Here is a 27,170-nt window from a genome sequence, read left to right as displayed (position 1 = left end):
ACCTAATTAGAGCATTAAATGTGCTGAGTAAGCATCTCCATGAGCCCAAAAACCATGGCAATAACTGTTAATAACTAGAAAAACTGGTTTTCCTTGGTAACCCTGCTCCATTTTTGTGCTGTGCAAATTACAGCACTTTATTCACGTTGTAGTGTGTTCTGTTTTCTGTTTTTGCATGTGTGTTATTATGTTGCGGTACACTGAGCTCTAATGGCCTCTGACACTGACTAACTAATAAGCACAAGAAAGGAGTGTGCCTTCATTTCCCTTTTTTATTTTTTAAATGACTGTAGTAGCCTAATGACTACATGTAGTAAATGTATGCAGCTATCTGGCCATCAAACCTTTCCTAGTGTTTTTCTCAGGCCTTAATAGAATAACGAAACATTTGGGGGCAAAAATACAGATCAGTAAACCATAGCTGGAAGCCAGAATTGCAAAAATTTCCACAGCGACAACATATTTACCAGGAGAGCTAACGTAAGCAGGGACAAAGGCCACCCAGACAGCACAGAATATCAGCATGCTGAAGGTGATCAGTTTGGCCTCATTGAAGTTGTCAGGGAGTTTCCGAGCCAGAAAGGCCAAGAGGAGGCAGGTGCAGGCCAGCAGGCCGATGTAACCCAGAACCAGAGAGAAGCCCACCACAGAGGCCATGGAACACTCCAGGGTGACCTTTGACCCTTGGAAACCCAGATCACGTCGAGGCTCTGGGGGGCTGAGGGACAGCCATATGGCACAGATGATAACCTGAATGAACAGTGAACACATTTCAGTGTTATAAAGCAATATCAAGTGTAATAATATGTGTAATAATATTCTCTTAATCTAATCAATAAGACAGTATTCATACCTGTACAGAGGTAAGGAGGCAGACACTTCCTCTCTGTTGGCCCGGACCAAACCACTTCATCAAAGTTTCAGCACCAGGCCGAGCTGAGCGGAAAACAGCAAGAACTACAAGGGTTTTGACCAGGAGGCAGGAAACACAAAGTACAAAGCTGATCCCAAAGACTGCCTGCTGGAACCGACAGGACCAGACTGATGGACGACCGATGAAGACCAGTGAGCAAAGGAAGCAAAGCTTCAGAGACAGAAGAAGCAGGAAGCTCAGTTCCGAATTGTTGGCTCGCACCTAGAGGCGAATAAGATTTATATCTAAATGATGAGATACTTTGTCTGAAAGAAATGTGACAGGAATTTCAACTGTTTCCTTACTCTGTATCCTTACCATAGGTGTTTGATGATAGCAAATAAACACCACAAACACAGCTGTCGTCACTGCAGCACCAGACACAGCTGCAGTGGTCAGAGTGATGCCCAATGTTTCATTAAAGGAAAGAAAGTCCAGCTGACGAGGGACACAGGCTGTTTGTTCAGAATTGGACCAGAACTCAGATGGACAACGCTCACAGTGAAGAGAACCTGGTAGAGGGAGTAGGAACTTGAATTACGAATGTGAAAATTCAACTTGCAAACGTGAATTTCCCTTTCCCAGTGGATTGATTTCCTCACCAGTTTTATTACTAATCTCCCCTTCAGCACATGGGATACAGTCAAAGCAGCAGAGAGGTTCTCTTTTCCTGTTGGCCTTTCTGGTACCTGGGGGGCAGCTCTCACTGCACACTGAAACAGGAACCTAAACAAAAAGCCAGACTGTCATTGCAACATATAATTTTTACTAGCCTTGACACAACTTGTTGATGTGACTACCTGATTGGATCCTGTGCTCCACTGAATAGCTGACTCATTAAGGTGGAGGTCAAACCCGTCCACATGACCAATCAAAACAAGTTTAAGTGATCCATCAGGGGTGTTCTGCCAGTTTACAAGGTCGTACTTCGCTGGAATGTCAGCACCTTGGAAATGAAACATTTCTCCTTGTGGTGTGGTGACGTTCACTCTCTTCAAATGCTGCAACAGCTGAAAACAACAAGTATTGATGAAACAATATCTCTATTAATTGGGGATGGCTGTGGTTCAGGAGGTAGAGTGGTCAAACACAAATTGGAAGGCTGAGACTTCAGTCCCAAGCCCCTGTAGTCCACGTGTCTACATGTTGATGTCGACAAAAATTGTTCCTGGTGGCTTTTCATTAGTGTGTGAGTATTTTTGAATGGTGTAAAGCGCATGTCTTTGAGTTTGATGAGAGGGATTCACAATCTAGTGATTATAAGATTTTAAAAATCCAGCTACATCAGAAGGTAACATTTGGTGGTTAGTAAGACCAGAAAACCATATATATGTAGTCAATTTACAACTTTACTTTATAGCAATGATTTCTAATACTCAGATTATCTGAATTTTTAGAAAATTCTCTGCTGTAGATAAGATGTAACAGTGGTATTTGTGTTTACCTCTCCGGGTTTGATGTGTTTTGGAGAAGAACAGGTGGAGCTGTTGTTTCCAGGAGGGCTGTCTCTGTTGGGGCAGGAGAGAAGGCTGTGGAGGGCGTGGGCTGCAGCATAAACAGCCAGGTACACATTATGTGCCACCCTTAGCTGAGAGGTGTCAGTGAAGGGATGCTGCACTCCCTCCAGGGACTCTGTCCCACTGCAGGCTGGTAGAGAAGCTTTCAGAAGGGCCTCTTCGTTCAGAGACGAAACATTTGATGGATGGTCAGACCATGTTCTGCGTGGTGAAGAGAAATATGAAGCTTGTGTTTCTTGTGATTGTTCAGCTCCAGGAGTGCATCCAAACTCCTCTTGCCAGAATTCTCTGAAGAATTCATCATCAGGACGATGACTTGGGTGCAAATTCCTGAGATAATTTTCAAATCCAGGCATTGTTGAACTTCGAATGGCAACACCAAGAACACCACTTGCCACATTAGAGATGGCAAGATCCTGAAGAAGATCATCACTGGTGCTCCAAGACTCACTGGCCAGAAACTGTCTGTCTGTCACCTACAATTAGAAAACACTGATATAAACTTCAATAAGAAGAACTGGTAAATAAACACAATTCTCTTGTCTAAAAAAGGCATCCTTTGCCTATGAAAATACTGATTCCAGTTACTCACATTTATCTTGGCCAGCTCCAGAAATATTTTCTTTACATCTGTATACCAGCAAAAGATCAGAATCACCCTTGCAGTCAAAGCCTCAATTGTGAGAGCTGCACGTCTGGCATCATTCACAATAGTTTCTCTACGGAGAGTCTCTATGAATTCCAAACATACTCCTTTCCCCTGAATCTCTTCTTGAAATACCTGAAATATAGAAGTCAAATAACAAATTGGGTCTAATTTAGATCTAATTCTGATCTAACTTAGATCTAATTTGTACTACTTATCAATGAAATACTTTTAACAATTAACATTGTAATGACAAAATCATACACCTGTATTGCCAATTGACCATAATCTGAGTTTTCTATCACAGCTCCCATCCATGTCCAGTTGAAGCGTATGGCCAGTTGTGCCATGGCCCGGGCTTGGTAAATATCACTGGGGATTGTTCTGAAGAAGTTAGGAAACTTTGTCCTGTCACTAAGACAGGGGCAGCTAGCCAAGTAGCTGATCTGAGGGAAAGACACAGAATTATAATTTGGACACTGTTAATGCAGCAAAAACGCAATTTTATTTTAAACTAACATGTTTTATAAAATCTTATCATACTCATTATGTAGACTGTATAACAACAATCAGGGTCTTATTTCCTACTGTAATGAAACTCACAACTGGCACAGAGAGAGGGCCCAGCATCCGAGACATTATTATGCCTGTTGTGGATGAGGCAGCACAAATGACCAAAGGAACAAGCTGATCACCTGCTGATATCATTAGACATACATTATATAACAACAATCATTTAAAACTGTATTTACACAAGTTATTATCTTTATGGATATATGTTAAGTGCATACGATATACATAACTAAGTAGTACCTGCTGTCTCTCCTGGTTGTTTGTAAGCTGCAGATCGAGGCATAAAAGCTGTTAAATTACAGTGTTGTGTGTCTCCTCCAACCATTGACATGGCACTTTGCAGTGACCAGGGGTATATGCCACAGCTGTCAAGTATATGGTAGCCCAGCTTCACTCCTGGTAGCAGGGTGCTGTGATGATTGATTTCCTCCACTGCAAACGCCATAGCATATGTATATTTTAATGCCTCTAGATCTAAACTGAAACCACAGGAGGAAAAAACAAAATAAATTACAATAGCTGTCAAGGAAATGTGAAAATAATTGTTATAGATATGATGACATACATACATATTATTTTAGGTCAAAATTTCATGGAACTAAATTATGTTTAACAAAAACATATGAGTATGACAAAAAATGTTTGGCCATCATCTGAACAACATAATAATGAACAGACACTCAAAAACAATTCATACTGTCATCAAGTTTTACCCGTTGCAAGGTTCATAATATGGCAACTCAGTGTAGCCCTGTTCTACAGCTGAAGGTTTGTAATGGAGATTAAAAAGTCCACCGATAATCACATCGCCATACTGGAAGAGGCTCTTGTCACTTGGTACACCCCATCGTGAGCACATTGTCGCCTGAACCACTTCCAGCCCCGTCTGTCTGCCCACAACACTGAGAAGCAGCAGGGAGAGGGCTGTGGAGGGCCATCGAGTGAAGACCCAGAGGAACAAAGACATGGATCCAACTGTTGTGGACATTTAGAACGTATTTGAATGTCACAATATGTATGATTGAGATGTTCAATCATTTTGATCAGTGTAAAACACAATTCACATTAAACGCTCTTCATCGAGCCTCATACCTCCATTAAGTTCAGAAGAAATGATAAGGTACCTCATGAGCATTCAACGGCTCCTGTTAACAAAGACAGATCCCTTTAAAGTCAACATGTCCAAATGTAACATCATAGTCTAATGTCAGTTACATGCAAATATACATTATAAACAGAAACATGACTCACTTGGTTGAAAAGCTCCTATCACAATTATCACAAGTCTAAGTGTCAACACCGATTTTTAGTGTTGTGAAGTACCTCGTATCAAACCTAACCCCCTCACACTCTGCACAAGTGAAGTGTTGATTTGAGTATTTATAACAGGTGTAAAGTGTATCAGTAAAACTGATGACACGAGCAGCACACACCCAAAGTTGTTCCTCTCTAAGGCGATAGTGGTAAAACAACCAAATGCTCGAAAGTGATTAGCGTGTTTGAAGTTAGAAGTGGGCGTAGAGTTTTCAGGTTGCATTGAAATCTGAGTAAATGCCCCTGTGGATGTAAAGATAACATTCAGCATCACTCGCACAACAGGATGTTTTTAAGTATACTCTATTTTTAACTGGTTCTTGACAAATTAAGGGGAGAAAAATGCTATTTTTTTATGTTTTTTGTTTGTTTGTTTTCAACACTACCTATTTGCTGTGGCCAGTTATGTCTTGCAGCTCCTCTAAACTTTTGGTTGAGGTGAAGGCAGCACTCATGTCATGATAATTGTACCAGATATGTGGTTATCCTTCAAATGTTTTATCTTCTTACTACAAGAGAATATGGTTCACACTTTATTTTGGAGTGTACTACTAAGACCCAATGAGATGTACCTTTTGTCCAAACTAAAAATGATATGGTCTTTGTCGGACAGTAAGCAAAGACAGCTAAATCCTTAGGAAACTAATAAGAAGAAGAATCATTTTATTTTACTTTGGCCATCAAGGGAAGCTGCAACAACCTACAACAGCCCCTATGCTGTCAGTTACCTGTGGATGAATGCACTGTGAATATTTCTTTTTATTTTTTTTTTTTTTACCAAACTGGGAGTTTTTGTTGTCAGTTGTGATACAGTATTTAATGAAAGAAAAACACCAACCACATGAATCCAAATCAACTAACATTTTTATTGAGTAGGATTTAATTATAATCAAAGTTTTTCATTGATTGCAAATGAATAATGTTACATGGACAGTGAATTGACACAATCAGAAATGATATTACATATTCAGTTAGCAACTGAAGTTACTACTTCTGTCTAAAAGACATTTCTACACACGGATAAGTACATTAAGGATTAATGGTATTTTTGGTAAGAAAAGTTGATTTTTGAGTCTCTTTCCCAACTTGCAAAAACAGACACTTTGGGATTGTAGGATGGGTTGGTCACCATCCCAAAGCGCGATTCTTTGCCGAGTTGCAGTTGGCGCTGCAAGACGAGTATAATAAAAAGTCAAGAGCATGCACTCAAGCAAGAATAACTATCTGGCCATCAGGTGTTTCTTGGTGTTCTTTGCAGGCTTCAAAAGAATAATGAAACATTTGGGGGCAAAAATACAGATCAGTAAACCATAGCTGGAGGCCAGAATTGCAAAAATTTCCACAGCAACAACATACTTCCCAGGAGAGCTAACGTAAGCAGGGACAAAGGCCACCCAGACAGCACAGAATATCAGCATGCTGAAGGTGATCAGTTTGGCCTCATTGAAGTTGTCAGGGAGTTTCCGAGCCAGAAAGGCCAAGAGGAGGCAGGTGCAGGCCAGCAGGCCGATGTAGCCCAGAACCAGAGAGAAGCCCACCACAGAGGCCATGGAACACTCCAGGGTGACCTTTGACCCTTGGAAACCCAGATCACGTCGAGGCTCTGGGGGGCTGAGGGACAGCCATATGGCACAGATGATAACCTGAATGAACAGTGAACACATTTCAGTGTTATTATAAAATATCAGTAAGACAGTAATCACTAAGACAGTATTCATACCTGTACAGAAGTAAAGAACCCAACACTTCCTCTCTGTTGGCCCGTACCAAACCACTTCATCAAAGTTTCAGCACCAGGCCGAGCTGAGCGGAAAACAGCAAGAACTACGAGGGTTTTGACCAGGAGGCAGGAAACACAAAGTACAAAGCTGATCCCAAAGGCTGCCTGCTGGAACCGACAGGACCAGACTGATGGACGACCGATGAAGACCAGTGAGCAAAGGAAGCAAAGCTTCAGAGACAGAAGAAGCAGGAAGCTCAGTTCCGAATTGTTGGCTCGCACCTAGAAGTGAATCAGATTAACAGACAAATGTGGCCATTTAAAAAATATGATACTTTGCCAGAGAAAAAAATGTACATTAATGTAAAATGTGTACATCTAGTAAATTATTCTTGGTTTGTACCATAGGTGTTTTGTGGTATAAGATAAACACTATAAACACAGCTGTCGTCACTGCAGCACCAGACACAGCTGCAGTGGTCAGAGTGATGCCCAATGTTTCATTAAAGGCAAGAAAATCCAGCTGACGAGGGACACAGGCTGTTTGTTCAGAATTGGACCAGAACTCAGATGGACAACGCTCACAGTGAAGAGAACCTGGTAAAGGGAAAAGAAAAGTGAAACATGTATGGGAAAATCAGCCTTGCAAAAATGAATTTCCCCTTCCCAATGGAGTAATTTCCTCACCAGTTTTATTGCTAATCTCCCCTTCAGCACATGGGATACAGTCAAAGCAGCAGAGAGGTTCTCCTTTCCTGTTGGCCTTTCTGGTACCTGGGGGGCAGCTCTCACTGCACACTGAAACAGGAACCTAAACAAAAAGCCAGACAGTCATTGCAACAGAACATTTTTAGTAGCCTTGACACAACTTGTTGATGTGACTACCTGATTGGATCCTGTGTTCCACTGAATAGCTGACTCATTAAGGTGGAGGTCAAACCCATTCACATGACCGATCAAAACAAGTTTAAGTGATCCATCAGGGGTGTTCTGCCAGTTGACAAGGTCGTACTTCGCTGGAATGTCAGCACCTTGGAAATGAAACATTTCTCCTTGTGGTGTGGTGACGTTCACTCTGTTTAAGTGCTGCAACAGCTGCAACAATCAAATATTGAAAAAATAATAATTATGCACAATAAAAAACACATTCATAGTTATGTAAACCTTTTCAAATTACACTACTTATGGATAAAATGACAATGAAAATTTCTTTTGTTTACCTCTCTGGGTTTGATGTGTTTTGGAGAAGAACAGGTGGAGCTGTTGTTTCCAGGAGGGCTGTCTCTGTTGGGGCAGGAGAGAAGGCTGTGGAGGGCGTGGGCTGCAGCATAAACAGCCAGGTACACATTATATGCCACCCTTAGCTGAGAGGTGTCAGTGAAGGGATGCTGCACTCCCTCCAGGGACTCTGTCCCACTGCAGGCTGGTAGAGAAGTTCTCTGAACAGATCTAATGGCAGAATATGAAGTCAAAACATTTGACGGATGGTCAGACCATGTTTTCAGCTGTGAAGAGAAATATGAAGACTGTGTTGATTGTGATTGTTCAGCTCCAGGAGTGCATCCAAACTCCTTTTGCCAGAATTCTCTGAAGAATTCATCATCAGGACGATGACTTGGGTGCAAACTCCTGAGATACTTTTCAAATCCAGGTATTGTTGAACTTCGAATGGCAACACCGAGAACACCACTTGCCACTTTCGAGATGTAAGGATCTTGAAGAAGATCATCACTGGTGCTCCAAGCCTCACTGGCCAGAAACTGTCTGTCTGTCACCTTAAATAAGAAAACAGTGAAATAAACTCCAACAAGAAATACTGCTGCTTTTTTGTACAAACTCTGCTTCTGTGTTTAATGATCAACCCTTTAGGCGATAGAATTGTTCATGTCAGTTACTCACATTTCTCTTGGCCAATTCCAGAAATAATTTCTTTACATCTGTATACCAGCAAAAGATCAGAATCACTGTTGCAGTTGAAGCTTTAATTTTGAGAGCTGCTTGTCTGGCATCATTCAATATAGTTTCCCTGCGGAGAGTCTCTATGAATTCCAAACACACTCCTTTCCCCAGAATCTCCTCCTGAAAAACCTGATATATGGAAGTCAAAACAAAAAAATCACTTCATATATTTTATTTGTACTATAAATGAGGGAGATGCATGACATACTTTTTCAGGTAATATACAGTTTAACAATTAAATCATACACCTGTATTGCCAATCGACCATAATCTGTGTTTGCTACGACTGCCCCCACCCATGTCCAGTTGAAGCGTATGGCCAGTTGTGCCATGGCCCGGGCTTGGTAAATATCACTGGGGATTGTTCTGAAGAAGTTAGGAAACTTTGTCCTGTCACTAAGACAGGGGCAGCTAGCCAAGTAGCTGATCTGAGGGAAGGACACATAACTATTTATGTAACTCTGTTTATACAGCAATAGTAACATTTTAGTTTGAATTAAAATGTTTTATAAAATCCTATCAGACTCTTTGTTCAGACTGTATGGAAATTATATGAATCAGATATTTATTTCCTCTTATGATAAAACTCACAACTGGCACAGAGAGAGGGCCCAGGATCCTTGACAGCATTATACCTGTTGTGGATGTTGATGCGCCAATGAGTAAAGGAACAAGCTTGCCACCTGCTGAACATTAGACAAGTAATTACATTACAACAACATGTAAATACTATAATCATGTAAGTTTTGTTGTCATGGGCACTGAATTAATAAAATTTGATCATACCTGCTGTTTCTTCTTTTTCTTCATAAGCTGCAGCACGAGGCGTAGAAGCTGTTAGGTTGCAGCTTTGTGTGTCTCCTCCAACCATTGACAGTGCACCTTGCAGAGCCCAGGGGTATCGGGAACAGCTATCCAGTATACGGTAGCCCAACTTCACTCCTGGCAACAGGGTGCTGTTAAGATTGATTTCCTCCACCGCAAATACCATAGCATATATATTTTTCAATGACTCTAAACTAGACCACAGGAGGAGAAAAGACACATGAACAATATCAAGATATGTCTAACCTTTACATTTTATTAATAATGGACCAATTATAATAAATCATGAATACCACAAACATATCATGACTTGAAAAATCAACATTTGGTAGAACTCAATCAGATTTTAACAACATATGTGCGTGACAAACAATGTAAACAATACAGACAGTGCTGCCATCATATATATGGTATAGCTTAATCATTACCAGACATTTGAAAGCAAAACATGTTGAAGTTAAGTTTTACCCGGTGCAAGGTTCATAACTTGGCAGCTTGGTGTAACCCTGTTCTACAGCTGAAGGTATGTAATAGAGATTAAAAAGTCCACCAATAATCACATCTCCATCATGGGAGAGGCTCTTGTCTCTGGTTGCACCCCACCGTGAGCACACTGTCGCCTGAACCACCTCCAGCCCCGTCTGTCTGCCAATGACACTGAGAAGCAGCAGGGAGAGGGCTGAAGAGGGCCTCCAAGTGAAGATCCAGAGGAACAAACCCATGGATGCAGCTGTTCTGGATATTTAACAAAAATCTGAATGTCAGAAATTGTATCAGTGAAGAGTTGAATAAATTTAGTCTGTGTAAAACAGCATTCACATTAAATCTTGTTCATCAAATTTGAAAATAGATTGTATAAAGCATTTAAGAGGCAAAGCATCTCATTCACATTGTTTTTACCGAAGACAAATACTATTAAATTAAACATATTCAAATGTAACATCATAGTCTCATGTCAGTTACATGCAACAAATGACATTATAAACAGAAACATGTCACTCTTGGTTAAAAACTCCTTTAACAAATATCACAAGACAAAGTGTCAACTTTGAAAACAGTACCTTGAATCAAACCTACCCCCCTTGCACTCTGCAAGTTAACTATTGATTTGAGTATTTATAATAGGTGTATGGTGTATCAGTAAAACTGATGGTATGAGCAGCACACGCCCACAGTTATTACCCTCTAAAGTGATTGGTGTGCTTGAAGTTAGCAATAGGCACAGAGTTTTCAGGTTTCATTGAAATCTGAATAAATGCACCTGTAGATGTACAGATAACATGCAGCTTCAATCTCACTACAGCATCCACCTGGAAAATCTTAAGGAAACAAATAAACTATTTTATGCATTTTTTCTGCAGCATTGTTTTGCTATGTTGCGGCTCCACTAAACTTTTTGTTGAGGTGAGGGCATGCAGTCATGTCATGATAAAACCAGAAATTAGTTTTTGAGTCAAATTTTCCATTTTCTTAATACAACAGAATAATGGGTCACACTTTATTTTGAAATTCACTAATACGATGTAATAAGCCTTAAAGTCAAATAAGGCAAAAAAACATTTAAAATGTGGTCCTTATTTTTTAGACCTATAATTGATGCCTCTGCAATGATATGGAATTGCACTTGAATAAGATAAGAGAACAGGAGATCATATTACACTATTACACACTACTTTACAGGATCATGCAATTGTAGACACCACACTTAAAGCTATAGACTGTCATATTAGCTAACATTTTCACACAACCAATCAGAGTGAAGGGGAGTGTCTGAGAAGTGTCAATCATTCTCATGCATACATTGCTGGCAGCCCTCCTCCCTCGCGCACCCTGTACTGGGCAGTGCCCCATCCCTGCGTAGGCCAGTACCTGCCCTTACCTGGTCAGATATGTTTAAGCTCAAGCCTAAACTGCAAACAATGGCAGAAAAGCAACAGAGATGAAAAATGCCCCACCATTGCCAATGTCAAAGACAAGAAATAAATAGACCAACGAAGAAGACCAGTTTAAAAACCAAGAACTGGACTGAGTCAGAGAGAAAACAAGGATAAATATCAGAGCATCATTTCAGAAGTGGAGGAAGCAGCAGGATTTGTATGGACTTTTCTGCTGGACAAGTAATTACCCCTGCTTGTTATATGTTTTATCATTATTATTATTATTATTATTATTATTATTATTATTATTATTATTATTATTATTATTATGTTTTAACCACAAGGCTATGGAGGCAGCCATTACAGTTATACTCACAATAGCGCATATCGCTGTACGATGTTGCAGTCGAGCTATGTAGCTTGCTGCTTGATCTATCTTGTTAGCTTGTATGCTAACTCCAGTATTTTGCTTTGTTTTTATGGCTTTTCTGGCATCCTCTGTTACCATGGTTACAAGCTTGTTTGTGCACAGCAGGCTCCTCTGTAAGGAAGGACTTTGAAGGCAATGCAGCAAAGAGGAAGAAGGAGCTGTGTTCATTCAAATTTTCTGGCCAAGTCCACTATTTTTCTCAAAATTCCAAACTGCAGCTTTAATGTCACAAACATGCACCTATGATGGCTTAATTAGAAAACAGAGGCCATATTTGTGACTCTTCATTTTGAGAGTATACCAAAAAGTGGACAAGGAGGCAAGGAGTAGTGTGCAGGTTAATTTATTGACTTCATAAGGTCCCAGGCTGAGACCAACGAAGCCTGGAGCCAGCTTGCAGTTCCACTGCAATGGACTCACGAGCTGTGGGTGGCCATGAACAAGGTCATTCCGGTGACTGAGCTGGTCAGTGAATTATGCGCATATGTCACATGTGTAAGGCAGTAATTTTATTGTCTGCCTTGTAAGCTTCCAGTGTTTTTAACTTGTAACATTTCTGATTTTAGTGTGTAATTTTATCTGTGTGTGTTTTTATTGCATGTATTGTACACTGGGAGTGTGTTGTGCTTTTATTCTGAAAAACCGTATCCCACTTGTGACACCCCTGGACACAATCAGTGCACCTGAGAGAGTGAGATGGGCGTGACTTTAAAAAGGATTCAGAGAAAGCAGGAAGCGGGCAGAGACAGAATGCATGGAGTGGGCGAAGAAGCAGGAAGCAGCGATTTAAAACAGGGAGAGCACCGACCACAGGACCCACGCCAGAGCCACCAGTGAATGGAGAAGCCAATGCAGTGGCTGCCATCTTGCCCTCCGATGGCTCAAGGTCAGTGCCAGCCGAGGACGATGGTCTGGGACAGCGAGGCTAGGTGGCTGGTTGACATGGGGTCCCATGGAGAGGCAGGCAGAGTGACGTGTTGCCTCGGGGCTAGTTTTATTTGCAACACATTACAACAAACCACCCTTTTGGCTGTTCCAGGACAATTTTGTATTTCTGACAAACAATTCCATTTAAATGTAGTTCTGTGGTTCAGCCTGGTTTCACTGGGTTTGAGAACAGCTTGTTTTTTTCAGAGTTTTGCTGAGGATAAACTCAATGTCTTTGCCACACCTGTTTCAATTCTCTCCTTGCCTGGACAGCTCCTGGTACACACTGAAGCTAAGCTTGGTGTCCTGGTGAACAAAACAGAAAATGTTGTTTAAACATTTAATCTCGAAGATTACAACATAGAAGGACATGTGTGAGAAATAAAAACCCTTTTTCTACTTTTTATCATGGATTTAGCTACAACATACAACACCAGCCGAACAAGTGATCTGTTACACTGTATTGCAAATTGACCTCTAAGAAAGTCTAACCAGGTGCAAATAAGGAGGCATGTGGTTATTTACTGGTAGCCTAACTACACAATACACATATGGCACTACATTTGTCAAATTATAGTTTCTTTTGTCTGATTGAGCCATCATAGGTCCATGTTGATAGCTTTGAGTTTAGTGTCATATCTGGCAGTGAAGATAAGATGTGTGGCAATTTGTTTGATTTCTCGCATGATCTAGGATCCCCCTTCACATGAAATAACTATCTATGAATGCACTGTGATTTCAGGGAATATTTATTCATAACATTTATTTATTTGAGAAACTGATGGACAGTTTTTTTCAGTTCGCTGCTGCTCGCCTCTTAACTGGAGCACGTAAGAGGGAGCACATTACTCCCGCTCTGGCCTTCCTCCACTGGCTGCCTGTGCACTTTTGAGTTCATTTTAAGATTCTATTATTTGTTTTTAAATCTTTAAATGGCCTCGCTCCGCCTTACCTCTCTGAGCTGCTCCAACTCCATGCTCCTGCCCGGTGCCTCAGATCAGCTGACCAGCTGCTCCTGGAGGTACCACGGTCTAAGCGGAAGCTCAGAGGGGAAAGAGCTTTTTCTACTGCCGGTCCCAAACTATGGAATGTCCTCCCACTGCACATCAGACAAACCCCCTCACTGTCACATTTTTAAAAGTCATCTTAAAACCCATTTTTTTTCTTTGGCATTCAACCCAGCATGAGACTCTGCTCTTGTTTTAGTGTTTTATTGTTTTTATTGTTTTAACTTTGTCCCAGCTGTAGCTGTTTACAGTGCTTTATAAATAAAGTTGAGTTGAGAGTTGAGTTTTGATACAGTATTAAATCAGAACAATTAGAAAGACAACCACGTGAATCCAAATGAATTAGCATTTTTATTGAGCAGGATTTAAAGCTGCAGTCTGGAGTTTTGAGTATAAATGGATAAGATGTTGCATCTAAAATAACAACATCAACATAAGTGTCCCGGTTGTTCTATTTCTGATCAATACAACTACATTACAATGATGAGTGCCTCATGCTGCATCACTGTAGATATCCTGAGAAGTAAACCATATTCCTCACATAGCGGTAGACAGAGTTACCAGGTAATCATCATTACCATGCTGCCGTTCTGAAGCATGAGTAACATTATTTCTCTAATTCAGTTCAACCACTTCAGAGCATACTGAACACAAACATTATTATGAATGTTTGTAATGTACAACAAAGCTAAACACCAGAGTTAGCATACAAGCTAACAAGCTAGATTTAGCAGCAAGGAGGGGGCCTGCCAGCAGCTTATGCATGAGAAGGATTGACACTTCTCAGACACTCCCCTTGGCATTGATTGGTTGTATTGAGGTGGGAGTGGTGGATTCTTGCAAATCAAATTGCAGACACTAGGTGGACCCACAGACAGTGTAATTTTACACAGCTGACCTGTATCTTATTCTTCTGTCAGATCATAATGACAGTTTTAGCAAATATAACCAAAAAGTTAGAGACTACAGCTTTAATTTAAATTGATTCATTTCATGGTGATGAATTCTTCAGGAATTCTTAAGAAAAATATTTATTAACTATTTATTCATTTCTACAGCTGAGTACATTGAAAATAGACATTATTTTGATGAAAAACAATCGACAGATTCATAAACACATGTATGATGCCGGCCAGGGAAAATGTACAGCTGAAAAGATCACATTCATGCTAAAAAAAGATTATCTGGCCATCATGTATTTCTTAGTGTTTTTCTCAGGCCTCAAAAGAATGATGAAACATTTGGGGGCAAAAACACAGATCAGTAAACCATAGCTGGAGGCCAGGATTGCAAAAACCTCCACAGCAACAACATACTTCCCAGGAGAGCTAACGTAAGCAGGGACAAAGGCCACCCAGACAGCACAGAATATCAGCATGCTGAAGGTGATCAGTTTGGCCTCATTGAAGTTGTCAGGGAGGTTTCGAGCCAGAAAGGCCAAGAGGAGGCAGGTGCAGGCCAGCAGGCCGATGTAGCCCAGAACCAGAGAGAAGCCCACCACAGAGGCCATGGAACACTCCAGGGTGACCTTTGACCCGTGAAAACCGAGATCACGTCGAGGCTCTGGGGGGCTGAGGGACAGCCATATGGCACAGATGATAACCTGAATGAACAGTGAACACATTTCAGTGTTATTATTTAATATCAAGTGTATATACTAAAATATTCTCTTAAATGAATCAATAAGACAGTATTCATACTTGTACAGAAGTAAAGAGGCCGACACTTCCTCTCTGTTGGCCCGGACCAAACCACTTCATCAAAGTTTCAGCACCAGGCCGAGCTGAGCGGAAAACAGCAAGAACTACGAGGGTTTTGACCAGGAGGCAGGAAACACAAAGTACAAAGCTGATCCCAAAGGCTGCCTGCTGGAACCGACAGGACCAGACTGATGGACGACCGATGAAGACCAGTGAGCAAAGGAAGCAAAGCTTCAGAGACAGAAGAAGCAGGAAGCTCAGTTCCGAATTGTTGGCTCGCACCTAGAGGTGAATATGATTGACAATGATGTGACAATTTAAACAATGTAATGCTTTATCGGAGAGAAATGTGACATCAATGTCAAAGACATACATCTGGTAAATTATTCTTGGTTTGTACCATAGGTGTTTTGTGGTATAAGATAAATACTACAAACACAGCTGTCGTCACTGCAGCACCAGACACAGCTGCAGTGGTCAGAGTGATGCCCAATGTTTCATTAAAGGCAAGAAAATCCAGCTGACGAGGGACACAGGCTGTTTGTTCAGAATTGGACCAGAACTCAGATGGACAACGCTCACATTGAAGAGAACCTGGTAAAGGGAAAAGAAAAGTGAAACACATGTGGGAAAATTAACCTTGCAAAAATGAATTTCCCCTTCCCAATGGAGTGATTTACTCACCAGTTTTATTGCTAATCTCCCCTTCAGCACATGGGATACAGTCAAAGCAGCAGAGAGGTTCTCCTTTCCTGTTGGCCTTTCTGGTACCTGGGGGGCAGCTCTCACTGCACACTGAAACAGGAACCTAGACCAAAAAAAAAAACGGACAACAGTTTCAACAAAAAAGATGTAAGTAGCGTTGACACAACTTGTAGATATGACTACCTGATTGGATCCTGTGCTCCACTGAATAGCTGACTCATTAAGGTGGAGGTCAAACCCGTCCACATGACCGATCAAAACAAGTTTAAGTGATCCTTCAGGGGTGTTCTGCCAGTTGACAAGGTCGTACTTTGCCGGAATGTCGGCACCTTGGAAATAAAACATTTCTCCTTGTGGTGTGGTGACGTTCACTTTGTTCAACTGTGCCAACAGCTGCAACCATCATATGTTGAAAGAAGTTATGCACAACAAAAAATACATTTACAGTTATCTAAACTTTTACAAACTATACTATGGATGGATAAGATGATGATTACTTTTTTCTTGTTTACCTCCCTGGGTTTGATGTGTTTTGGAGAAGAACAGGTGGAGCTGTTGTTTCCAGGAGGGCTGTCTCTGTTGGGGCAGGAGAGAAGGCTGTGGAGGGCGTGGGCTGCAGCATAAACAGCCAGGTACACATTATGTGCCACCCTTAGCTGAGAGGTGTCAGTGAAGGGATGCTGCACTCCCTCCAGGGACTCTGTCCCACTGCAGGCTGGTAGAGAAGCTTTCAGAAGGGCCTCTTTGCTCATAGACGAAACATTTGATGGATGGTCAGACCATGTTCTGCGTGGTGAAGAGAAATATGAAGACTGTGTTTCTTGTGATTGTTCAGCTCCAGGAGTGCATCCAAACTCCTTTTGCCAGAATTCTCTGAAGAATTCATCATCAGGACGATGACTTGGGTTCAGACTCCTGAGAAAAGTTTCAAATCCAGGTATTGCTGAACTTCGAATAGCCACACCAAGAACACCACTTGCCACTTTTGAGATGGCAAGATCCTGAAGAAGATCATCACTGGTGCTCCAAGACTCACTGGCCAGAAACTGTCTGTCTTTCACCTATAATAAGAAAACACTGATACAAATTACAAGAATACAAGCACAATTTTGTTCTTACAAACTGTGCTTCTATGTTTAATGATCAACCCTTTAGCCTATTGAAATGTTTATGTCAGTTTCTCACATGTATATTGGCCAGTTCCAGAAATAACCTCTTTACATCTGTATACCAGCAAAAGATCAGAATCACTGTTGCAGTTGAAGCTTTAATTTTTAGAGCTGCACGTCTGGCATCACTCACTATAGTTTCCCTGTGAACAGTCTCTACAAATTCCAAACATACTCCTTTCCCATGAATCTCCTCCTGAAAAACCTGAAATACAGAAGTCAAAAGAAAAAATTATTTCTTATATCTTATTTGTACTATAAATCAAGGATATAGATGAGATACTTTTCCAGACAATTTAGAGTTTATCACTTAAAACCATCCACCTTTAGTGCCAATTGACCATAATCCGTGTTTATTATGACTGCTCCCATCCATGTCCAGTTGAAGCGTATGGCCAGTTGTGCCATGGCCCGGGCTTGGTAAATATCACTGGGGATTGTTCTGAAGAAGTTAGGAAACTTTGTCCTGTCACTAAGACAGGGGCAGCTAGCCAAGTAGCTGATCTGAGGGAAAGACACGGAATTATTATTTTGTCACTACTCTTACAACAATACTATTTTATTTTTAATTAAAATGTTTTTTTTAAAATCTTATCACACTTCATATAGACTTTATGAAAACAAAGTTAATCAGGGTCTTATTTCCATGAAACTCACAAATGGCACAGAGAGAGGCCCCAGGATCTGAGACATAATTATGCCTGTTGTAGATGAGGCTGCACAAATGAGCAATGGAACAAGCTGATCTCCTACTGTTCGCATAAGACATAACAACAATCACCGATACTAAAATCACATAGGCTGTTATTTTATCAACTAATATGGACATAGGTTATGTTAAGTGCATACTAAATTGTATCAAATCATACCTGCTACCGCTACTGTTTTTTTGTAGGCTGCAGATCGAGGGATAGAAGCTGTTAAATTACAGTGTTTTGTCTCTCCTCCAACCATTGACAGTGCACCTTGCAGAGACCAGGGGTATCTGCCACAGCTGTCAAGTATACGATAGCCCAGCTTCACTCCTGGTAGCAGGGTGCTGTTACGATTGATTTCCTCCAAGGCAAAGACCATAGCATATGTATATTTTAATGCCTCTAGATCTAAACTGAGACCAAAGGAGGAGAAAAGAATAGTGAACAAAATAAACTGCAATATAAATCAGTATAAGAAAATAAATACACTAATCTTCATGCACATCCACATTGGAAAAAAAACAAACACAACATTCAAACAAACAACTGTCTTGTGTATCTATTTATTTTAAAATGGAATCATATTGAACAAAAACACAAGACAGTGACAAAAAGGAAAAAAAAAGAAAAGGGAAAAAAACAATGTACTTCTATCATATAGATATCAACAACAATACATGGTGTCGTTAAATTTTACCCAGTGCAAGGTTCATAACTCGGCAGCTTGGTGTAACCCTGTTCTATAGCTGAAGGCTTGTAATACAGATTAAAAAGTCCACCGATAATCACATCTCCATCCTGAGAGAGGCTCTTGTCTCTGGTTGCACCCCACCGTGAGCACACTGTCGCCTGAACCACCTCCAGCCCCGTCTGTCTGCCCGCGACACTGAGAAGCAGCAGGAAGAGGGCTGAAGAGGGCCACCGAGTGAAGACCCAGAGGAACAAAGACATGGATGCAGCTGTTCTGGATATTAAACAAAAATCTGAATGTCAAAATCAAGCTCAAATTCAACTTCAAGTTACTTTATTAGTACCCAGAGGTAGATTTTTTTTGCTGTAGTAGAGTCCTTACACACACATATGGGAAAACATAGAAACACAAATACACATCATCCAACTTAGGACAGTGAAAGTTAAAAAAGTAAAGAAAATAAAGAACGTCTTGAAAGTTTTAAAAAGTTCTTACAGGTCGAGGTCACTCTAAGATAGTAAAGTTTAACTGAACTATTAATAGTAAGAAAAAACAATTACTTAGCTTGTAAAAACAGATATAATGGGTAAAACATAAATGGATAAGTAAAAAAATAAATAAATACAGCAATGAGTAAATAAATAAAAGCAGTAATAATCAATCATTTGTGCAAAATAAAGTAATTACCTATTCTTCAGTGTAACAGCTGCAGGGACAAAGCTGTTACACTGTCTTTTTGTTTTGCACTTGGGGATTTTAAACCTGCACCCAGAGGGGAGAAGCTGAAACAAAGGGCGGGAACTGTCCTTTAAAATTGAACCACATATGCGTTGTAGTTGTTTTGTGTACAGCGTCTCCACATTGAGCTGTGACTCACCAATCAGCCTGCTGGACCACTTTACTATCTGGTTAAGTGAGTTTTTACTTTTCAAAGAGAGGTTAACAAACCAGGCTGCTAGTGTGAATAATAAAACCAGTTCAGTAAAAGCATGGTAAAAGAGTGGCATGATGGATTTGTCGATACGGAAGTGACTCAGTTTCCTCAAACCAAAAAAAACTGCATCAATGAGGAGTTCAGTAAATTCAGTCTCTGTAAAATAACCTTCACATCAAACCTGAAAAAAGAGTGCTTGAAGCATTTAAGAGGTAAAGCATCTCATTCTTATTGTTTTTACCGAAGACGAATACTATTAAATTTAACATTATTCAAATTAAACATCATAGTCTCATGTCAGCTACCTGCTACAAATAACATTATAAACAGAAACATGTCAATCTTTGTTAAAAGCTCCTATAACAAATATCACAAGACAAAGTATCAACTATGAAAACAGTACCTTGAATCAAACCTATCCCCCTTGCACTCAGCAAGTTAACTGTTGATGCAAGTATTTATAGTAGCTGAATGGTGTATCAGTAACAGTGATGACACAAGCAGCACACACCCACAGTTATTCCTCTCTGAAGTGATTAGTGTGTTTTGATTTTCTTACTTCAACAGAATAATTGCTCGCACTCCATTTTTGAAAAACACTAATAAGATGTAATAAGCCATACTTTCTGTCAAATGAGAGAAATAACAGAAATAGAAATAATATGGTCTTCATTAGATAGTAAACAAAGACAGGTATATCTTTAATAATCTTATAAGACATAGTTAGCCATAATTTTTATCAAATAAGGAAATAATTATAACAGTTGTACAGTTAAAATAATAATTTAAATCACATACCTAAATCACGTTGTAATTAGAAACAATATACAATAACATTTCAGACCTATACTTAAATACAATGATAAGGAATCTCACACCCTTATAACAAAGCCATATCCAGAATGCAATTTGACATCAAATGCAATACCATATCCGATCCGAAATGTATTGATTACACATCCTTTTACCCTTCATACCAAATATTATTGTAGGCACCAGACTTAATGTCACCAACAGGGACCTATGATGGATTATTAAAAAACAGAGGATGTAATTCGAGAAATATAGTTCCATATCAACAGTCAAACAAAACACAGAGCTCAAAGAATGATTCATTTATTTTGGGTTTATTTGAAAGTGCTTGACTTTGTTACAGTGTAATGTGTTGCTGATCATGCTAAAACTGGACTGTAAAATGAAGTCAAACAACATTGTCATCTCCCGTAGCCCTGTTATTCTCCAGAGTCATGAGGATTTTGTAGGTAGGCTCCTAGAGCATAGCCACATGTCTTCTTTTTAGCACCTTATTTAGGTAGACTTTATTTTGATACACATTACAAGAAAAATCTGCAGCAAAAGAAAACAAAAAACATCTTTTCTTCCTGCCTGTTGGACCCTTTTAAGATTTTCCCATAAGTCAAATCAAATCAAATCAATTGTATCTATTAGCCCAAAAATGACATCCTCTGTCCTTAGACCCTCAATGCGAATGGGGAAAAACTTGCCATGTTGATGGAAAAAAAAGACTCTTTTAACAGGGTGAAAAAAAAATAATAATAATCGAAGAAACCTCAGGAAGAGCCACAGTGGAGGGATCCCTCTTCCAGGACAGACAGACATGCAACAGATGTCACGTGTACAGAAAAGAGCAACAAATCACAGTTTACAAGTTCAGTAACAGAATGTCTGATACAAATTATGTGTAGAGTGAGTGGATCCAGGAGAAGAATGAGCAGGACGAGGCATCACCAAGTGGTAGCCAAGCCACAGAAACGCCTGTTCACCTCAGTGAGCTGGAAGAGGGCAGGCCACACAAGATAATTAGAAATAGACAGAGAGAGGTATCAAGAGTTATAGAAATATAGATATGAGGAGATAGTGAAACAGAGGAGAGCAATGATCCAGCAGAGCCCAGGGTCTGACAATCCAGATCCGTCAGTACTACAAGGCAGCAGGAGCCCGGAATAGGTAGATGGTCCCAAGGGCCCGTGGTCCATCAAAAGGGAGCCTGAATGAAAGAGAGGAGGAGGAGAAAGAGGAGGAGGGGAGCAGGAAGCTATAGAGAGTGTAGAGAGTGACACAGCTTGCAGCTTGTGGGAACAGAAAACACAAAGGTTAGAGAAATGCGTAAATGTTAATGTAAAATCTAATACTTTAGGAACTCATTGAGACCAACACCTACCCACTGAAGAAGCTTACAGTTGATATCAAGGGCTAATAAAAGGCTAATTCGAAGAAGTGAGTTTTGAGTTTAAATTTAAAGGTGTCAGTAGAGCCAGATTGCTTGATGTCAGCTGGGAGGTTATTCCAGAGGAAGGGAGCCCAATAGGAAAAAGCCCTGCAGCCAGCGACTTCTTCTTAATCCTGGGAAGACCATCAGGAGTCCTGAATTTTGAGAGCATAATGCCAATAAGTTTATTTGCAATACATTGCAACAATCCAGCCTTTTGGCTGGCCCAGGGCAATTATATATTTCTGACAAACATTTCCAAATAAATATAGTTCCAAAGTCCCCTCCTCAGTGTGTAGGCAGGTGACTGGAATGAGGAAGAGATGCCAGCTGTTGTTGCTGTGTATGGTTCTTCCACATGCTACTGAGGCTCCCGTTTGTTATATTAATATGTTCTTAAACTGCTACTTTGTCTTGTTTCTTTGGACTTCCATCATCCAACCTACAAAACAACAGCAAACAAGAGACAATAGCAGAATAAACTGTTTGGCAGAGAAGATTTGGGAAATGTTTCAGGCCTTAACCCACATACTCAGCTCATCTACTCATCCCACAAATGCATGTTCCTTACAAATGTGATATCATTTAAAAGGGAAATGAACAAGCTTTTCAATGGTATAAGCTTTATTGCAAAGAAGCATTGTTACAACAAAGAACTAATCTACCAAACACAAATTTCCTTACTTTTTGTGCTATGTTTATATTTATGTTTTCATTATCTTTTTTTTATATTATTATTATTATTTATTATTTATTTATTCATTTAGGAAACTTAAGGAGACTTTTCTTCAGTTTTGGTACAGTATAACATCAAAACAAAAAGAAAGACAACCATATAAATCCAACTGAATTGGCATTTGTATTGAGCAGGCTTTGATTTAACTACATTTGTTTCCTGATGATGAATTCCTCTAGAAGATATTTATTAAATTCCTATAGCTCAGTACATTTGGAATCAACTTTATTTAGATGATTACAATCAACACATACTCATAAAACACCTGTATGATACCAGCCGGGGGCAAGTTGGAGGGGCCGGCAGACAAATTTGATGATGAGTCAACCGCTCACATTCAAGCTAGAAAAACTATCTGGCCATCACGTTTTTTTTAGTGTTTTTCTCAGGCCTCAATAGGATGATGAAACATTTGGGGGCAAAAATACAGATCAGTAAACCATAGCTGGAGGCCAGGATTGCAAAAATTTCCACCGCAACAACATACTTCCCAGGAGAACTAAAGTAAGCAGGGACAAAGGCCACCCAGACAGCACAAAATATCAACATGCTGAAGGTGATCAGTTTGGCCTCATTGAAGTTGTCAGGAAGTTTCCGAGCCAGAAAGGCCAAGAGGAGGCAGGTGCAGGCCAGCAGGCCGATGTAGCCCAGAACCAGGAAGAAGCCCACCACAGAGGCCATGGAACACTCCAGGGTGACTTTTGACCCTTGAAAACCCAGATCACGTCGAGGCTCTGGGGGGCTGAGAGACAGCCATATGGCACAGATGATAACCTGCGTGAAAAGTGAACACATTTCAGTATTATATATCAGTATCAATTGTATGTAATAAAATATCCTCTTGATTTAATCACTAAGACAGTATTCATACTTGTACAAAAGTAAAGAGGCAGACACTTCCTCTCTGTTGGCCCGGACCAAACCATTTCATCAAAGTTTCAGCACCAGGCCGAGCTGAGCGGAAAACAGCAAGAACTACGAGGGTTTTGACTAGGAGGCAGGAAACACAAAGTACAAAGCTGATCCCAAAGGCTGCCTGCTGGAACCGACAGGACCAGACTGATGGACGACCGATGAAGACCAGTGAGCAAAGGAAGCAAAGCTTCAGAGACAGAAGAAGCAGGAAGCTCAGTTCCGAATTGTTGGCTCGCACCTAGAGGCGAATTAGATTTATATTTAAATGATGAGATACTTTGTCAGAGAAAAAAGTGACATCACTGTCAAATGTATACATCTAGTAAATTATTCTTGGTTTGTACCATAGGTGTTTTGTGGTATAAAATAAACACTACAAACACAGCTGTCGTCACTGCAGCACCAGACACAGCTGCAGTGGTCAGAGTGATGCCCAATGTTTCATTAAAGGCAAGAAAGTCCAGCTGACGAGGGACACAGGCTGTTTGTTCAGAATTGGACCAGAACTCAGACGGACAACGCTCACAGCGTAGAGAATCTAGTAGATTAACAAGAGAAGAAAGGGAATGAAAAGAAACCACTTTTCAGGGAAATGAAAGTTACTATCATCAGTTTTAGCTGGACAGATTTACTCACCAGTTCTATTATTAATCTCCCCTTCAGCACATGGGATACAGTCGAAGCAGCAGAGAGGTTCTCCTTTCCTGTTGGCCTTTCTGGTACCTGGGGGGCAGCTCTCACTGCACACTGAAACAGGAACCTAAACAAAAAGCCAGACAGTCATTGGAACAGAACATTTTTTGTTGCCTTGACACAACTTGTTGATGTGACTACCTGATTGGATCCTGTGCTCCACTGAATAGCTGACTCATTAAGGTGGAGGTCAAACCCGTCCACATGACCGATCAAAACAAGTTTAAGTGATCCTTCAGGGGTGTTCTGCCAGTTGACAAGGTCGTACTTTGCCGGAATGTCAGCACCTTGGAAATGAAACATTTCTCCTTGTGGTGTAGAGACATTCACTTTGTTCAAGCGCTGCAACAGCTGGAACAATCAAATGTTGAAAAAAAAATGCATTTATAATCCTTTAAACCTTTTCAAACTATACAACTTCATATGGATAAGATGGCAATGAAATTTCTTTTGTTTACCTCTCCGGGTTTGATGTGTTTTGGAGAAGAACAGGTGGAGCTGTTGTTTCCAGGAGGGCTGTCTCTGTTGGGGCAGGAGAGAAGGCTGTGGAGGGCGTGGGCTGCAGCATAAACAGCCAGGTACACATTATGTGCCACCCTTAGCTGAGAGGTGTCAGTGAAGGGATGCTGCACTCCCTCCAGGGACTCTGTCCCACTGCAGGCTGGTAGATATGTTTTCTGAACAGATCTGTTGACAGGAGATGAAGTTGAAACATTTGATGGATGGTCAGACCATGTTCTGCGTGGTGAAGTGAAATATGAAGATTGTGTTGATTGTGATTGTTCAGCTCCAGGAGTGCATCCAAACTCCTTTTGCCAGAATTCTCTGAAGAATTCATCATCAGGACGATGACTTGGGTGCAAACTCCTGAGATAATTTTCAAATCCAGGTATTGTTGAACTTCGAATAGCCACACCAAGAACACCACTTGCTACTTTAGAGATGGCAAGATCCTGAAGAAGATCATCACTGGTGCTCCAAGCCTCACTGGCCAGAAACTGTCTGTCTGTCACCTAATATTAGAACACAATGATATAAACTGCAATAAGAAAGTAAACTATTTGTCTTAGAAAATAACCTTCTGTTGATCAATAAATCAATAAAAAAACACTCTTCTAAGAAGACAAATTTCAATGCCAGTTACTCACATTTATCTTAGCCAGTTCTAGAAGAACCTTCTTCACATCTGTATACCAGCAAAAGATCAGAATCACTGTTGCAGTTGAAGCTTTAATTTTGAGAGCTGCACGTCTGGCATCACTCATTATATTTTCTCTGTTAACAGTCTCTATGAATTCTAAACATACTCCTTTCCCCTGAATCTCCTCCTGAAATACCTGAATATGGAAGATAAAACAAAAAAATCACTTCATTTGTACTGCAAATCAAGGAGATGCATGAGATACCTTTTCAGGTAATTAACAGTTTAACAATGAAACCACACACCTGTATTGCCAATTGACCATAATCAGTGTTTGCTACAACTGCTCCCATCCATGTCCAGTTGAAGCGTATGGCCAGTTGTGCCATGGCCCGGGCTTGGTAAATATCACTGGGGATTGTTCTGAAGAAGTTAGGAAATTTCGTCCTGTCACTAAGACAGGGGCAGCTAGCCAAGTAGCTGATCTGAGGGAAAGACAGAGAATTCTTATTTTGAGACTATTTATGCAGCAATAATACCATTTTAATTTAAATCAAAATGTTTTTAATATGTTATCAAGCTCTTGGTGTAGACTGTATAGAAACAAAGTATTAGGAGATTTATTTCCTGTTGTAATGACACTCACAACTGGCACAGAGAGAGGGCCCAGGATCCTGGATATTATTATGCTTGTCGAGGAGGCAGCGCAAATGAGCAATGGAACAAGCTCACCACCTACTGTTGGCATTTGACATAACAATAATCATCAATACTAAAATCACATAAGCTGTTATACAACAACTGATATGGACATAGGTTATGTTAAGTGCATACTAAATTGTATCAAATCAGACCTGCTATCTCTCCGTTTTTTTTATAGGCTGCAGATCGAGGGATAGAAGCTGTTAAATTACATTGTTTTGTGTCTCCTCCAACCATTGACAGTGCACCTTGCAGAGACCAGGGGTATCGGGAACAGCTGTCAAGTATACGATAGCCCAGCTTCACTCCTGGTAGCAGGGTGCTGTTACGATTGATTTCCTCCAAGGCAAAGACCATAGCATATGTATATTTTAATGCCTCTAGATCTAAACTGAGACCAAAGGAGGAGAAAAGAATAGTGAACAAAATAAACTGCAAGATAAATCAGTATAAGCAAATGAATAAAATGATCTTCATGTACATCCATATCAGGAAAAAAACTACAACATACAAACAAACAACTGTCTTGTTTATCTGTTCATTTTAAAATGGAATCATATTGAACAAAAACACAAGACAGTGACAAAAAGGAAAAAAAAAAGAAAAGGGAAAAAAGAGGAAAAAAAACAAATGTACATCAGTCATATGAAGAAGATATTAATCAACAGATATCAACAACAATACATGGTGTCATTAAGTTTTACCCGGTGCAAGGTTCATAACTTGGCAGCTTAGTGTAGCCCTGTTCTACAACTGAAGGTATGTAATAGAGATTAAAAAGTCCACCGATAATCACATCTCCATCCTGAGAGAGGCTCTTGTCTCTGGTTGCACCCCACCGTGAGCACACTGTCGCCTGAACCACCTCCAGCCCCGTCTGTCTGCCCACTACACTGAGCAGCAGGGAGAGGGCTGAAGAGGGCCACCAAGTGAAGACCCAGAGGAACAAAGACATGGATGCAGCTGTTCTGGATATTTAACAAAAATCTGAGTGTCATACATTGCATCAATGAAACATTCAATAAATTCAGTCTGTGTAAAGCAACCATCACATCAAACCTGAAAAAAGAGTGCATGAAGTTGAGAAGAGGTAAAGGATCTCATTCACATTGTTTTTACCAAAGACAAATACCATTCAATTTATTATGTTC

The 27,170-nt window shown here is 40.3% G+C and overlaps 4 protein-coding genes and 1 long non-coding RNA gene across 7 annotated transcripts; 1 reads left to right on the top strand and 4 right to left on the bottom strand.

Moving 5' to 3' along the window:
* Positions 1-327: 327 nt before the first annotated feature.
* On the bottom strand, positions 328-4,616 carry LOC119008106 (extracellular calcium-sensing receptor-like). Its single transcript, XM_037078174.1, has 12 exons — positions 4,363-4,616; positions 3,950-4,128; positions 3,680-3,771; positions 3,343-3,522; positions 3,023-3,211; positions 2,687-2,906; positions 2,358-2,602; positions 1,714-1,923; positions 1,516-1,639; positions 1,232-1,425; positions 854-1,135; positions 328-750 (listed from the first exon to the last, which is right to left on the bottom strand). The coding sequence occupies exons 1-12, from the start codon at positions 4,614-4,616 to the stop codon at positions 328-330; spliced, it is 2,592 nt and encodes an 863-aa protein (XP_036934069.1).
* Positions 4,617-5,809: 1,193 nt separating this feature from the next.
* Positions 5,810-11,851, bottom strand: LOC119032500 (extracellular calcium-sensing receptor-like). 3 transcript variants are annotated; one of them, XM_037121784.1, is made up of 12 exons: positions 11,721-11,851; positions 9,936-10,202; positions 9,429-9,661; positions 9,234-9,325; positions 8,891-9,070; positions 8,583-8,771; positions 7,904-8,458; positions 7,569-7,778; positions 7,371-7,494; positions 7,087-7,280; positions 6,684-6,965; positions 5,810-6,606 (listed from the first exon to the last, which is right to left on the bottom strand). In XM_037121784.1, the coding sequence occupies exons 2-12, from the start codon at positions 10,187-10,189 to the stop codon at positions 6,184-6,186; spliced, it is 2,736 nt and encodes a 911-aa protein (XP_036977679.1). In that variant the 5' UTR covers positions 10,190-10,202; positions 11,721-11,851; the 3' UTR covers positions 5,810-6,183. The 3 variants fall into 3 exon arrangements, with proteins under 3 accessions (XP_036977679.1, XP_036977688.1, XP_036977697.1); XM_037121793.1 differs by lacking the exon at positions 8,891-9,070 and having other exon boundaries at positions 9,234-9,328; XM_037121802.1 differs by lacking the exons at positions 8,891-9,070; positions 9,936-10,202; positions 11,721-11,851 and having other exon boundaries at positions 9,278-9,325; positions 9,429-9,584.
* A 246-nt stretch (positions 11,852-12,097) lies between these two features.
* LOC119032620 lies at positions 12,098-13,878 on the top strand. The gene is made up of 3 exons (XR_005078988.1): positions 12,098-12,239; positions 12,453-12,660; positions 13,501-13,878. It is a non-coding gene; the product is annotated as an uncharacterized LOC119032620 (long non-coding RNA).
* A 559-nt stretch (positions 13,879-14,437) lies between these two features.
* On the bottom strand, positions 14,438-18,928 carry LOC119008100 (extracellular calcium-sensing receptor-like). The gene is made up of 12 exons (XM_037078161.1): positions 18,675-18,928; positions 18,159-18,390; positions 17,949-18,023; positions 17,607-17,786; positions 17,299-17,487; positions 16,927-17,174; positions 16,626-16,860; positions 16,297-16,506; positions 16,093-16,216; positions 15,809-16,002; positions 15,409-15,690; positions 14,438-15,311 (listed from the first exon to the last, which is right to left on the bottom strand). The coding sequence occupies exons 1-12, from the start codon at positions 18,926-18,928 to the stop codon at positions 14,889-14,891; spliced, it is 2,646 nt and encodes an 881-aa protein (XP_036934056.1). The 3' UTR covers positions 14,438-14,888.
* Positions 18,929-22,438: 3,510 nt separating this feature from the next.
* LOC119008094 (extracellular calcium-sensing receptor-like) lies at positions 22,439-26,974 on the bottom strand. The gene is made up of 12 exons (XM_037078148.1): positions 26,859-26,974; positions 26,268-26,410; positions 25,964-26,052; positions 25,623-25,802; positions 25,325-25,513; positions 24,976-25,189; positions 24,635-24,837; positions 24,318-24,527; positions 24,120-24,243; positions 23,828-24,021; positions 23,440-23,721; positions 22,439-23,342 (listed from the first exon to the last, which is right to left on the bottom strand). The coding sequence occupies exons 1-12, from the start codon at positions 26,972-26,974 to the stop codon at positions 22,920-22,922; spliced, it is 2,367 nt and encodes a 788-aa protein (XP_036934043.1). The 3' UTR covers positions 22,439-22,919.
* Positions 26,975-27,170: the final 196 nt, after the last annotated feature.

The sequence above is a fragment of the Acanthopagrus latus genome, chromosome 2 (assembly GCF_904848185.1).
Source record: "Acanthopagrus latus isolate v.2019 chromosome 2, fAcaLat1.1, whole genome shotgun sequence".
Classification (NCBI taxonomy): domain Eukaryota; kingdom Metazoa; phylum Chordata; class Actinopteri; order Spariformes; family Sparidae; genus Acanthopagrus; species Acanthopagrus latus.
The sequence above is the reverse complement of the archived record's forward strand: the minus strand, read 5'-3'. Positions and strand labels throughout refer to the sequence as shown.

Bases quoted from the DNA above. Each gene is read 5' to 3' on its own strand.
- LOC119008106 (XM_037078174.1), bottom strand. From the start codon at position 4,616: ATGTCTTTGTTCCTCTGGGTCTTCACTCGATGGCCCTCCACAGCCCTC. The intron at 2,907-3,022 runs GTGAGTAACTGG...TTCTAATTGTAG, and splicing joins TGGAGCTGGCCAAGATAAAT to GTGACAGACAGACAGTTTCT. The intron at 2,603-2,686 runs CTGGAGCTGAAC...CATCAAATGTTT, and splicing joins AGAGGAGTTTGGATGCACTC to CGTCTCTGAACGAAGAGGCC.
- LOC119032500 (XM_037121784.1), bottom strand. From the start codon at position 10,189: ATGGGTTTGTTCCTCTGGATCTTCACTTGGAGGCCCTCTTCAGCCCTC. The intron at 8,459-8,582 runs GTGAGTAACTGA...TTCTTATTTAAG, and splicing joins TGGAATTGGCCAAGAGAAAT to GTGACAGACAGACAGTTTCT. The intron at 6,966-7,086 runs GTACAAACCAAG...ATTCACTTCTAG, and splicing joins TATACCACAAAACACCTATG to GTGCGAGCCAACAATTCGGA.
- LOC119008100 (XM_037078161.1), bottom strand. From the start codon at position 18,928: ATGTCTTTGTTCCTCTGGGTCTTCACTCGGTGGCCCTCTTCAGCCCTC. The intron at 16,861-16,926 runs GTCTTCATATTT...TTCGTCTATGAG, and splicing joins GAACAATCACAAGAAACACA to CAAAGAGGCCCTTCTGAAAG. The intron at 16,003-16,092 runs GTGAGTAAATCA...TCCCTTTACCAG, and splicing joins GGAGATTAGCAATAAAACTG to GTTCTCTTCAATGTGAGCGT.
- LOC119008094 (XM_037078148.1), bottom strand. From the start codon at position 26,974: ATGTCTTTGTTCCTCTGGGTCTTCACTTGGTGGCCCTCTTCAGCCCTC. The intron at 25,803-25,963 runs GTGAGTGTCATT...TCTTTCCCTCAG, and splicing joins GCCCTCTCTCTGTGCCAGTT to ATCAGCTACTTGGCTAGCTG. The intron at 25,514-25,622 runs GTGTGTGGTTTC...TTCCATATTCAG, and splicing joins ATGGTCAATTGGCAATACAG to GTATTTCAGGAGGAGATTCA.